Source organism: Macaca nemestrina, chromosome 11 (assembly GCF_043159975.1).
Source record: "Macaca nemestrina isolate mMacNem1 chromosome 11, mMacNem.hap1, whole genome shotgun sequence".
In the NCBI taxonomy this organism is placed as follows: domain Eukaryota; kingdom Metazoa; phylum Chordata; class Mammalia; order Primates; family Cercopithecidae; genus Macaca; species Macaca nemestrina.
The window spans coordinates 131,542,974-131,555,509 of NC_092135.1; the positions used below are offsets into that span (position 1 = coordinate 131,542,974).

The 12,536-nt window shown below is 49.0% G+C and overlaps 1 protein-coding gene across 5 annotated transcripts in view; it reads left to right on the forward strand.

The window, feature by feature from the left end:
• The window catches only part of LOC105473893 (diacylglycerol kinase delta), a 120,456-nt gene that overhangs the window by 76,904 nt on the left and 31,016 nt on the right, over positions 1-12,536 (forward strand). For all 5 annotated transcript variants that reach the window (XM_011728077.2, XM_071073579.1, XM_071073581.1 and 2 more), the window contains 7 exons: positions 2,944-3,048; positions 3,332-3,464; positions 4,389-4,495; positions 4,898-5,023; positions 5,934-6,036; positions 6,769-6,931; positions 10,755-10,863. In XM_011728077.2, the coding sequence (XP_011726379.2) occupies positions 2,944-3,048; positions 3,332-3,464; positions 4,389-4,495; positions 4,898-5,023; positions 5,934-6,036; positions 6,769-6,931; positions 10,755-10,863 (846 nt within the window). The remainder of the gene's footprint in view (positions 1-2,943; positions 3,049-3,331; positions 3,465-4,388; positions 4,496-4,897; positions 5,024-5,933; positions 6,037-6,768; positions 6,932-10,754; positions 10,864-12,536) is intronic.

Here is a 12,536-nt window from a genome sequence, read left to right on the forward strand (position 1 = left end):
TGCAAAATTCAGTAGCATTTCTATATGTACCAACAGTGCTCAATCTGGAAAAGAAATCAAGAAAGTAATCCCATTTACAGTAGTTACAAATAAAATAAAGTACCTAGGAATTAACTAAAGAAGTGAGAGATTTCTACAATGAAAACTACAAAACACTGATGCAAGAAATGGAAGAGAACACGCAGAAAATGGAAAGATACTCCGTGTTCATGGACTGGAAGAATCAACAGTGTGAAAATGTTCGTATTACCCAAAGCAATCTACAGATTCAGTGCAATTCCTATTAAAATACTAAGGACATTCTTCACAGAAATGGAAAAAATAATTCTAAATTTTTACGGATCCAGAATAGCGAAAAGACCCAGAATAGCCAAAATTATCCTGATGAAAAATTGGAGGAATCACATTTTCTGACTTCAAATTATACTACAGAGCTATACTAACCCAAACAATGTGGTTCTGGCATAAAAACAGACACAGAACAATGGAACAGAATAGAGAACCCAGAAATAAATTCATACATACACAGTGAACACGTTTTTGACAAACGTACCAAGAACATATACTGAGGAAAGCAATCTCTTCAATAAATGGTGCTGGGAAAACGGGATATCCATATGCAGAAGAATGAAACTAGACTCCTGTTTCTTGCCATAAACAAATATCAAATCAAAATGGATTAAAGACTTTAAGACCTCAAACTATGAAACTATGAAAAGAAAACATTGGGGAAACTTTCCAGCACGTTGGACTGGGCAGAGGTTTCTTGAGTAATTTCCACAAGCACAGGCAACCAAAGCAAGAAGTGGACAAATGGTTAAAGCTCCTGCATAGCAAAGGAAACAGTGAAAAAAGCTCCTGTTTTTAACAAGTTAAACAGTTCCTGCACAGCAAAGGAAATAGTCAACAAAGTAAGGAGACAGCCCACAGAATGGGAGAAAATACTTGCAAACTGCCGGGCGCGGTGGCTCACGCCTGTAATCTCAGCACTTTGGGAGGCCAAGGTGGGTGGATCACAAGGTCAGGAGATCATGACCATCCTGGCTAACACGGTGAAACCTTGTCCCTACTAAAAATACAAAAGATTAGCCGGGCGTGATGGCCGGCGCCTGTAGTCCCAACTACTCGGGAGGCTGAGGCAGGAGAATGGCGTGAACCCAGCAGGTGGAGCTTGCAGTGAGCCAAGATTGCGCCACTGCACTCCAGCCTGGGTGACAGAGTGAGACTCTGTCTCAAACAAACAAACAAACAAACAGAACAAAAAGAAATTGCAAACTATTCCTCTGACAGGGGATTATAACCAGAATAAATCGGGAGCTTAAATAATTCAAAAGGGAAAAATCTAATCATCCAGTTAAAAAATAGGCAAAATAGACATTTCTCAAAAGAAGACATACATAAGGCAAGTAGTATATGAAAAAGTGATCAATATCATTGATCATCAGAGAAATGCAAATAAAAATGACAATGAGATAACGTCTTACCCCAGTTACAATGACTTTTATCCAAAAGACAGGCAATAACAAATGCTGGCGAGACTGTGGAGAAAAGGGAACTCGCGTACACTGTTGGTAGGAGTGTAAATTAGTACAACCACTGTGGAGAACAGTTTGGAGGTTCCTCAAAAAACTAAAAATACAACTACCATGCGATCCAGCAATCCCACTGCTAGGTGTATACCAGAAAGAAAGGAAACCAGTGTAGGAAGAGATGTCTGCACTCCCGTGATGATCGCAGCACTATTCGCAGTAGCTAAGGTTTGGAAGCAACCTAAGTGTTCATCAGCAGACAAGTGGATAAAGAAAATATGGTGCATATACACAGGGAGTACTATTCGACCATAAAAAAGAATGAGATCCTATCATTTGCAACAACAGGAGGACACTTATGTTAAGTGAAATAAGCCAAGCACAGGAAGACAAACTTCACATGTTCTCACTTATTTGTGGGAGCTAAAAAAAAAAAAAATGAACACAGTTGAACTCATGGAGATAGGCAGTAGATTGATGGTTACCAGAGGCTGGGAAGGGTAGTGGGGCTGGGGGGATGGTTAATAGGTACAAAAATATAGTTAGAATAAACAGGGTCTAGTATTTGATAGCACAACAGGGTGACAACAGTTAATAATTTGCTGTACATTTAAAAATAACTCAGTATACTTGGATGGTTTGTAACACAGAGAAAGGATAAATCCTTGAGGCAATGGATACCCCATTTACTCTGTGATTATTCTGTGCCTGTATTAGAGTGTCTCATATGCCCCATAAATACATATACCTACCATGTACCCCCCCACACACAAAAGAATATTGATGTATTTCTTTTGTAAAATGCAATTTCATAGCCTTTTTTATATTAGGAAGATTTTTTTCTACTGATTACAACCCTTTATATATTATGGATATCATTTTCATTTGTTTATTATTACCAGGTCACAACTTTAGTTCCAGTCAAGTTGTTCAGGTCCTGCCTAGTCTGATATTGAGGTTTTCTACAAGAACATTTATATGTGATGCATGCTCATGGTATTCTAGACTTACAGCTGAGCAGACTTCCCTCAACTGTTCAAATGCTGGACATCACTGTGGGCTCCCTGAAGCAGTAGCAGCTGTGTCTTCCACTGTTCGAAAGACACAGTTGTTACTTCTTTTTTTATTTCCTAGGGCTTACTACTGTGTCTAAGTAGTAAGCAATTATAAATGTCCACTTAAGTTGATTGCTGATGAACATATAAAAACTAAATTTCACTGTCTTTGGTTTGAGATCGTTCTTATTTTTAATTTTTAGTGATCCTTGATAACCATTTTTGTTTTCGGTTCAGTGTGAATATGTGAATGAAATAGTAATTTTTATGTCTATGTGAGGTCGGTTTTAAGAAAGCATTCATAGCTATCAGCACTTGCTTTTTGTTCATGGATCTGTTGAACCTGTTTCTTTCTCTAGGTCATAACTCCATGCAGGAAGCTCATCTTGTGTGCTGATAACAGAAAAGAAATGGAAGATTGGATTGCAGCATTAAAGACTGTGCAGAACAGGGAGCACTTTGAGGTTAAAAAAGAAAATACCCTTCTCCGAATGCCTCCTGTTGCCTCCCTCACCCCAGTGTCTGCTGTCTGAGTGTCTCCCACCTGCGGACCCACAGTCTGGAGCTCACATTCTCAGCATGTTCCTTATACAATTAAAGCTTATTGCTTGTCCTCTGGCAGACCTGTCCTTTATAAACCTTCCTTCTCTCCTCTCTTGGATACTTTGTTTAATCTTGTCCAAGTTATTGCATTTAACAATTTAAAAGAGAAGTCTTACCTTTGCCGTCTTGGTTTCGTTCTTCCAGCCCACCCAGTACAGCATGGACCACTTCTCAGGGATGCACAATTGGTACGCCTGTTCCCACGCGAGGCCGACCTACTGCAATGTGTGCCGTGAGGCTCTGTCTGGGGTCACGTCGCATGGGCTGTCCTGCGAGGGTACGGATGTGCATTTGTTATTCTGTCAGGAAAGGTGGCCTGGCATTTTACTTGATAAAGCCTTGGAAATCCAAACCCAGTCACCATAAATAAGCCATTGTCACCCATGTGGTCAGTCAGGGGCACAGTGATTTCTGTGATGCCATTCTTCTTTATTTTACCTGCCGAAGAGTCCTTGATAAATCATTTTTTTATAGTGCTCAAACAGTGAAAAGAAGGGAAGCAGTGGGTGGCAAAAGGAGAAACAGGGGAAGCCTAGAGCACACAGAGGGAAAGACACTGAAGGAACAGTGGTCGGCCCCCGTGTCTCACGCTCCGCAGCTGGGGAAACAGGGCTGTGCATATATGGACTGAAAGTGCGTTACAGATTTAGAGGTCAGGGCTGCAGGGTTTGGGCAGGACATCCAGTCTGGTGGCAAAAGCAGTGGGCTAGAGCAGGGCTTGTTAGCTGTAGCCTGGACCACACCCTGCCTCTGCCTGTTTTTGTACAGCTCCCACACTTCAGACTGGCTTTTAAATTTTTAAATGATTGGAAAAAATCAAAAGAAGAATCATATTTTGTGACACATGAAAATTACATGAAATTCAAATTTGTGTCCGCAAAAAAATACTGTCTCTGGCTGCTTTTGTGCTACACGGTAGAGTTGAATAGTGGTGATGGAAGCTGGTTACGACCTGCAGAGTCTCCACTGCTCACTCTCTGGCCTGTTACAGAAAGCATACTGATCTCCAGCTTTCCCTGCCGGTGCTGGTCCCACCGCCATCAGCCTCTAAGCGTATCACAGTAGTTCACTTATAAAATGGGAGTGCCATTGATTCCTTCCTTGACTTTTCTGGAGCTGGACAGTTCTCACAACACTGCTCAGCATGGGAAGCTTCTGGCACAGACACAGCTTGTAGGCTCGTGTGTCCCTTCTCTCACAGTGTGCAAATTTAAGGCCCACAAGCGCTGTGCTGTGCGTGCAACAAATAACTGCAAGTGGACCACGCTGGCCTCGATCGGGAAGGACATCATTGAAGATGCAGATGGGGTATGTTAAGAAATACCACCCGTGGGGCCCTGAGCCAGGGCCCCCCACCTGCGCGGCCCCTTGCAAGCCTCCTCCCTTCCCTCCCCACCTCTGTTTCATTTGAGACGGTCACACTGGCATTGGGTGTCACAGTGGAAAGCACATGCGGTCTCTGTGTGGTTGTCACGCCCCCGAGCTCCATCCTGTCCCTGTGGGTCTTGTTTGCACCTCTGACAGGTGCTGTGGGTAGATTGTGCTTCACAGGCCCTGCCATCCCTGCCCTCACTGACCATCAGGGAAGGAGTTTGTGCTGGGAAGAATGCCTTGGCTGAGTTCACAACGAGCGTTTCCCTCTGAGGGCTCCTGGCTGCCCTTGACGTGGAGCCTTGGGAGCGTCCCTAGCGCGTGCCTGTTTGGTTGCAGATCGCAATGCCCCACCAGTGGTTGGAAGGAAACCTACCTGTGAGTGCCAAGTGCACTGTGTGCGACAAGACCTGTGGCAGCGTGCTGCGCCTGCAGGACTGGCGCTGCCTCTGGTGCAAGGCCATGGTGAGTGTGGGCCCTGCGCCCGGGCTGGAGGGGAGGGCCTGCTCCCTACGGTGTCCGTGCGGGCCTTGTGGCTCCACATGATCTGCTGGATCCTGGGAAAATCATCCCAGAGGCCCCTCCGGCTGAGATTGGGTTTTTGAATTGTTGGGACATTCTTCTTAGCTGTGTTTTTGGGGTATTTCTTCCTGTTGAATTTATTCCTGCCTTTTGACACATGCAGATGTGTATTGTTATGACAGATGTCACCCTGCATCATGCGGCAGGCGCTGTAGCCGGGTTGTGAGGGGTCACCTGGGACAGTTGAGCTGGCCGCCTCTGTGGTGTGGAAGCAGGAAAGATGTAGAGAGCCTTCGGAGCAGTGTCGGCTCTGGGCAGTGTTTACAGTGAGCCCAGCCATGTGGAAGGGGTGCAGCCCACATGGCCTCCTGCCAGGTCCTGGGTCTCATCGTTGCTCTGGGTGGTGAGATGTGCTTCCAGGGAAAGACCCAGGGAGCCTCCATGTGCTTGCTTCTGAGTTGGTCATTGTGAAGTGGCTGCTGCAGTCACTTGCCTAGCACATCTGGCTGCCAGGAGGAAGCCAAGACACAGGGGACACATAGAGGCACATGGCCCCAGGAGCCCTCACCGTCGTCCTGAAAGTTTGAGGTAGCTGTGGTTGAAGGGCCAGAGGGTTGGGTATAGGACTGTAGCTCACACGGTGTGAACCATGACTGGCTCCTGCCCGGTGTTTCTGTGTTATGCCTTCTCAAGTGCAAAGCCAGGGCCTGGGACCCCTGATGGGAGCAGGCCAGCCCAGCTCTGAAATCACCCGCCTCCCCCAGGGCCAGCTCATCAGCTACAGGGCAGGAGGATTTCTGGTGTGTGTGAAGGATGCCAGTGACCCTTGGTGACGCGGGGACTCTTGTTTCAGGTTCACACATCGTGTAAAGAATCCTTGCTGACCAAGTGCCCACTTGGCCTATGCAAAGTGTCAGTCATCCCACCCACGGCTCTCAACAGCATCGACTCTGATGGTGGGTACCACACATGCTCATCTTTCTCATGCATGCCCACATGCTTCCTTCTCCACGCACTTTCTCCTCTCCAGCTCTGGAGTTGGTTGTCTTGGTGAGATGTCAGCAAGAGGTCAGGCACAGCTGTGGGGGCTACTGGAGGAGTTGCACAGAGTGGCACACAGTGCCCTGATTCTGTGGCATTGCCCTTAGACGGGCCTGAGACCCAAGCCAGGTGCTTGACGTGGAGGTGATGCTGTTGAGTGGCACCCAGGCTTACACAGGCCTGAGACCCGAGCCTGGCGCTTGACGTGGAGGTGGTGCTGTTGAGTGGAACCCAGGTCTGTGGCCTTCTCCGTCGTGAGCCATTGAAGCTGTGCTCCATCTCTGCCTAGCACTTGCTGACACACTGGCTTGCAGCTGTTGTCATGTCTGACTGGGACATGGTGGCACCTGTTGACAAGTACTGGTGGAAGGGGAGATGTGGGGTCCATGGCTGAGAGGAGATCAGGAAGAGAAGAGCAGCAAGGTGGCAGATGGACGCCTTGTGAATGTGAGATCAGATGGATGGGGCTCCCGGCCTCACACATGGGGAGCGGCCGTGGGGACTGTTCGCTGACCTCCTCCTGAGTCATAGGTGTGCGTGTGTCAGGTGTGTGTCCTTGGAGGGGTCTCCTGCTGCTGATTCCATCAGTGGTGCCCCCAGTGTCTTCCGTGGCCTACATGTTTTCTTCTGTTCATTCTCGCGTCCAGGGTTCTGGAAGGCCAGCTGTCCTCCGTCTTGCACAAGCCCACTATTGGTCTTCGTCAATTCAAAAAGTGGGGACAACCAGGGTGTGAAGTTCCTCAGAAGATTCAAACAGCTGCTAAATCCCGCCCAGGTCTTCGACCTCATGAACGGAGGCCCACACCTCGGGTAGGAAGCTTGTAAAATGTATCTTTCTTGGAGTTTTAAAAATTGTGTAGGTGGTGTGTGCTTGTTAGAAAAAAGAAAAAGATTAAAGACACAAAGTTTTAAATAGGAAAGAAAAGTTAAACTGCTTCTTCCCCAAATTGCACTTGCAGGGGTGCCCACTCTTAACAGAGGTGCATGGCCTTCCAACTTGGAACACAGCGCGTGTGCGCACACGTACATACACATACATACACCCATGTACACACACCCATGCACATGCATCTTTTGAGCCAATCAGGCTTCTTCTTTACCTGCCGTTGCACAAATGCCTTCTGCGTGTGTCTGCACACAACGTTGTGGGTATATTTTCTTTCTTTTATTTTTTCTTTCTATCTATCTATCTATCTATCTATCTATCTATCTATCTATCTAATCTGTGGGTGTGTTTTCCTGGCATGCCACGTTGTTTGTAACGGCTGCCTAGCATTGAGAAAGAAGCTGTCCTGCGGCGAGGCCAGGAGGAGTGTTTGCTGAGAGGCATGGGAGGCTGCTCGGTGTGCAGGTGCTGCAAAGCAGGAACACGCGAGGGCGACGCTGGGCCAGAGTGATTCCCCTGTTCATCAGCAGCACAGAGATTAGACTGCTCCTCTGCTTGCTGGAGAGCCAGTGTGTGTTATTTGTAGTTTTGTACTTTTCATAAGTTTGTAGAAAACATTTGCTTTTGTGAATTTTGCCATTTCAGCGAATTTCGTCTTCCTTTGGAAGCATCAGCTCCAGGTCGGAGCTCTGAGAGGACTTGCTAGCACTTCCAGAGATTGTCCAGGATACCCGAAGTGGGAAGTGCCTGCAGAACCTTGGTCTGGCCTGTGTTTTTCTGGGAGGAGTCAGGGGGGTCTGTGTATTTACGAGCCAGGGGCTAGTCTGATGTGAACCTCGGCCAGTTCCCTGCGTGTCCTTGGCGTACATGCCAGGGTAAGAGGAACACGCTGCTCATCATTGGTCCTCTGGGTGTCTTCTGTGTTACTCGTCCGCACTCACAGCCAGGCACAGTTGGAGAGCAGTCACAGATGGCAGCACTCCAGCCTGCTTCCGCAAAGGCAGTACTCCCACATTTTCTGTAGCCTTATCTGAATGGTAGAGGATTGCAATCACTAGTAGGCTGATCAAGACAGTATTTTAATTTTATTTTTAACTTTTTTTTTTTTTTTTTTTTGAGACGGAGTCTCGCTCTGTCGCCCAGGCTGGAGTGCAGTGGCCGGATCTCAGCTCACTGCAAGCTCCGCCTCCCGGGTTCACGCCATTCTCCTGCCTCAGCCTCCCGAGTAGCTGGGACCACAGGCGCCCGCCAGCTCGCCCGGCTAGTTTTTTGTATTTTTTAGTAGAGACGGGGTTTCACTGTGTTAGCCAGGATGGTCTCGATCTCCTGACCTTGTGATCCACCCGTCTCGGCCTCCCAAAGTGCTGGGATTACAGGTTTGAGCCACCGCGCCCGGCCCTATTTTTAACTTTATATTTTTTGAGACAGGGTCTTGCTAGGTTGCCCAGGCTGACTGCACTGGCGCAATCCTGGCTCACTACAGCTCCTGGGCTCAAACCAGCCTCCTGAGTAGCTGGGACTGCAGGTGTGCACCACTATGCCCAGCTGATTTTTTTTTTAAATGTTTTGTTGAGCATCACAAAACTTTTAAAACGTTTTGTAGAGTGGCCTTACTGTGTGGTCCAGGTTGGTTTCAAACTCCTGGACGCAAGTGATCCTCCTTCCTCAACCTCTCAAAGTGTTGGATTACACTGTGTCTGGCAAAGAAATAATTTTAGTTAAAAAGTGGGGAAAGTGGAGGTATAATACATCTGTTATCACAGTGCATGCACCAAGTAGGCTGAGGTTGTTATTAAACATGGTACCGGGGCGTTGGAGGAAGGCTTTGAAATGGCTGTGGGCAGGGCAGGCTACACAGCTGATCTCGAGAATAACGAAATATTAATTTTGGTGTGCAAGCAAAACCCCATGACTCGTAGTGGGAGTTCGGTATGAGATGGGATGATTTAGGAAAAGCCCTCACAGTGGCGTAAAGGCAGTGGAGTCATTTACCGTTTCTGGAAGCAGCTCATCTCACACAGCTCACAGCAGAATCTGGAGCTACTGCTTCATGTTCCAGTTCCCGGCCTTGACCTGTCACCTCTTCTCCTAAGAGCAAGGGGCCTTACAGGTGTCAGTGTTCTGTGTGGAGCCTGGGCTTGGTGCCGCATCACCTATGCCTGCCTGTCTTCTGAGCATTCATTCTGGGTTGGACACTGAGCTCGAGGCAGGGTGCGCAGGTCAGCCAGGCCAGGAGTGCAGATGCAGGGAATGGGTAGGAGCACACGCAGGGTCCCCCGGCACTTCAATGGGGTGATGCAACTTCTCTGGGAACCTGGGGGGCAGGGGTCTCAAGTCACAGTGGGCGTTCTTCCACGTCTCCCCGAGCTGGCATCTGAGGAGCTCTAGTGTTCTGATGTCTGCAGGGAGACGGGGAGGCTTCTGGGCCAAGGGCACCGCTTGCGCAGAGGTGAGGCAAGAGGGAACACTGCGGGGCCAGACCGGGGGCAGCCGCAGAAAGGTGGCATCTGCCATCGGGGAGGGCTGTGGGTGCTGGCCAAGAGGTTCGGCTCCTTCCTGCAAACGAGGGGCAACCTCATAAAGCAAGGCCCATGGCCAGGCTCGTGTTTTAGAAAGATCTTCCTGGAACTCGTGTGGGGAGCTTTCAGGAAGGGTGTCCTAGTGACTGAGGCCTCTGTGGGACTCTGTGAGAGCACGGTGGTGACCTGAGCTGGTACCTGGGTTGGGTGTGGAGGAGAGGCTGCCAGGAGGGGCTGGATCGGCTGCAGGCTGAGAGGAGGAGGGTCTGGCCTCTCGACTGGGTTGGTGGTTGTGCTGCCATTCTCTGAGCAGGGGTGTGTCCTGTTGGAGGCATCCTAGGATACCAGAGCGGTGTGTTCTGGAGGACAGGTACCAGTGTCAGCTTTCAGGAGTTGCCTGGGGGCTGTTGATCCAGAGTCATCTGTGTGCTTCTTGAAGCAAACTGGACGTGGTCACATAGGAAGAGGATGAGGAGTGAGCAGAAGCAGCAGTGGTGTCCTGAGTAGGACGCTGCTGGGCAGGGTCAGGTTGACAGGGGCAGGTTGACAGGGGGAGCCCAGGAAGGAAACCGAGGAGTTAGGAGGGTAGGAGGCATGGGTCATGTCACCGGAGGACTGAGTGGGCCCAGGCATATGTGCTGCAGTGGGGACACGTAGCCTGCAGGCAGGTCCGGCAGCCTGGGGCTCCAGGGTGACTAGAACAAGGGCCAGGGTGGAAGCCAGACTGCGGCCCAGGGCCAGGGAGTGCCAAGGCTGAGGGTGCAGGGTGATGCAGGCAGCCCAGAGGGCATGCTGGGAAGGCTGGCAGGAGCCACATGTGGATGAGGCAGGGACAGTGACGCAGGGTGGGCTCACATGGGTAGGGGCCATGGAAGGCTGTGCCCATGAGCCTGGCAGGGGATGCAGTTTTGGCCCACCACTGAGCCTGTGGTGTCTGCAGAGGGTTCAGTGGCTCACCAAACTGAGTGGTCTTCTCGCTGGGTGGGGCATGGCCCTGGTGGGAGCAGTTGGTTGGACCCCAGTGCTGCTGTCGTTCCCTTGACAAAGTGGACCCTGAGTGGAGGGGCGTGCAGGCGGCTGGTGTCACGTGGCAGGACCTGTGTGTGATCTGTCTCTGGTGCAGGTCAGCCATGAGGAGCATAGGTGGCCCCTCAGCCCCATATTGACAAGCCTGTCATTTGTCCTGTGGAATGGACGTCATTTCACGGCCGTTCTCTTTTCTCTGCAGCTTACGGTTATTCCAGAAGTTTGACACGTTCCGGATTCTGGTTTGTGGTGGGGATGGAAGTGTTGGCTGGGTCCTCTCTGAAATCGACAGCCTCAACCTTCATAAACAGGTACCTGTACGGGAGGGAGCCCAGCCAGGAGCGGAGAGGGTGCGGAGGTTAGAGGGAAATCATGCAGTTTCAGCTCCTGTTCATCTCGGAGTACCTGTTCTCAGGCCAGAAACCATTGATGGTTTTGGGGAGTGTACAGTTTGGTGGCCAAGGCAGAGAGGGGAGAGCCCAGGCCACCCCCTGGCATCGTGGAGGCCCAGGGGCTCAGACCATGATGTATGAGGGGGGCCTGAAGGGAGCTAGGAAAAGAATTGCCGACAAAGGACCCACGTGGGGAGCAGGACTGGGTGGGGCTGTTGTTTTACTGGGTAATTTTTGACTTGAGGCCTCTTGCTTGTGAGAAGGGGATGGCAGCATACTTGAATTTCTCAAGTCAGAGTCATGGTTCATTGGACTTAGTTTTTGTATTAAAATAAAAATAGATTTTCCTGATTGTATATAAAAGTGTTCATATATTCGTTGAATTTCCACACCTAGCCATGGCCTCCGCAGTTGATCAGCCAGTACCAGCATTTTGCTGTCTGTGGCCTCTCTCGATCACAGCACATAAAATGCACAATGTGGTTGTAATTTAAACGGGCTGTTCTGTTACTGCTTTTGTTGTTATTTGTTTGGTTTTTTTTTTTTTTTTTTTTTTTTTTTTGAGGTGGAGTCTTGCTCTGTCGTCAGGCTGGAGTGCAGTGGCGCGATCTCGGCTCACTGCAACCTCTGCCTTCCCAGTTCAAGTGATTCTCCTGCCTCAGCCTCCCAAATAGCTGGCACTACAGGTGCACACTACCACGCCCAGCTAATTTTTGTATTTTTAGTAGAGACAGGGTTTCTCCATGTTGGCCAGGATGGTCTCGATCTCTTGACCTCGTGATCTGCCCACCTTGGCCTCCCAAAGTGCTGGGATTACAGGCGTGAGCCACTGTGCCCGGCCTGTTACTGCTGTTTAAAAATCACTAATTAAGATGTTGCACACACCTTCTGCCTGTGTCTGTAAGTAGGCATCCGTGTGTCGTTTTCCACTGGGCACACCCGGGAGCCCTGGGCCAGCTCACCTCTGTGTGTGAGCACAGAGATCACTTCCCAGTGGTCTCCTCTCTGGGCACACCCAAACTTAAGTATTGAAATGTGGGGACAAACTGCCTTTCCTCAGGGCTGTGCCAGCTTCCATGCCTGATGCCTCTTAAAGCTGTCCTTTCCCATGCACCATCCAAGCTGTTCATCTCTTTAGTTTTTGTCCAGCTAAGTAGGCCAAAAAATGTCTGATCTTTACTTAATTCCTGGTGAAGTTGAACGCCTCCTCAGTTGGTTATGAAGTTTTAAATAAATCAACCTGTTCATGTTTTTTTGCCTCATTTTCTCTTTGAATATTCACCTTTTTTTCCTTTAAAAATGGATGTGTGGGGATTATTATTATATTAACTTCTTATCTATCACTGCAGATATTTTTTTCCCAGTTTGTCATTTGTCAGTTCAACATCCTTTTTGGGGGGTGGTCTTTTCTTTCATGATTTTAGTCAACGTCTGTCATATTTGCAGCTGTCTACACCCCAAGATTAGGAAGATTTGCGTCTGTATTTTCTTATGTTTATTATGGCCCCATTTTTAAAAAATTCAGTCTTCCGTGTGACGTGGATGTATTTTTCAGTGATTCTGCAGTCCCTACCCAGCCCTGCTCACTTGGT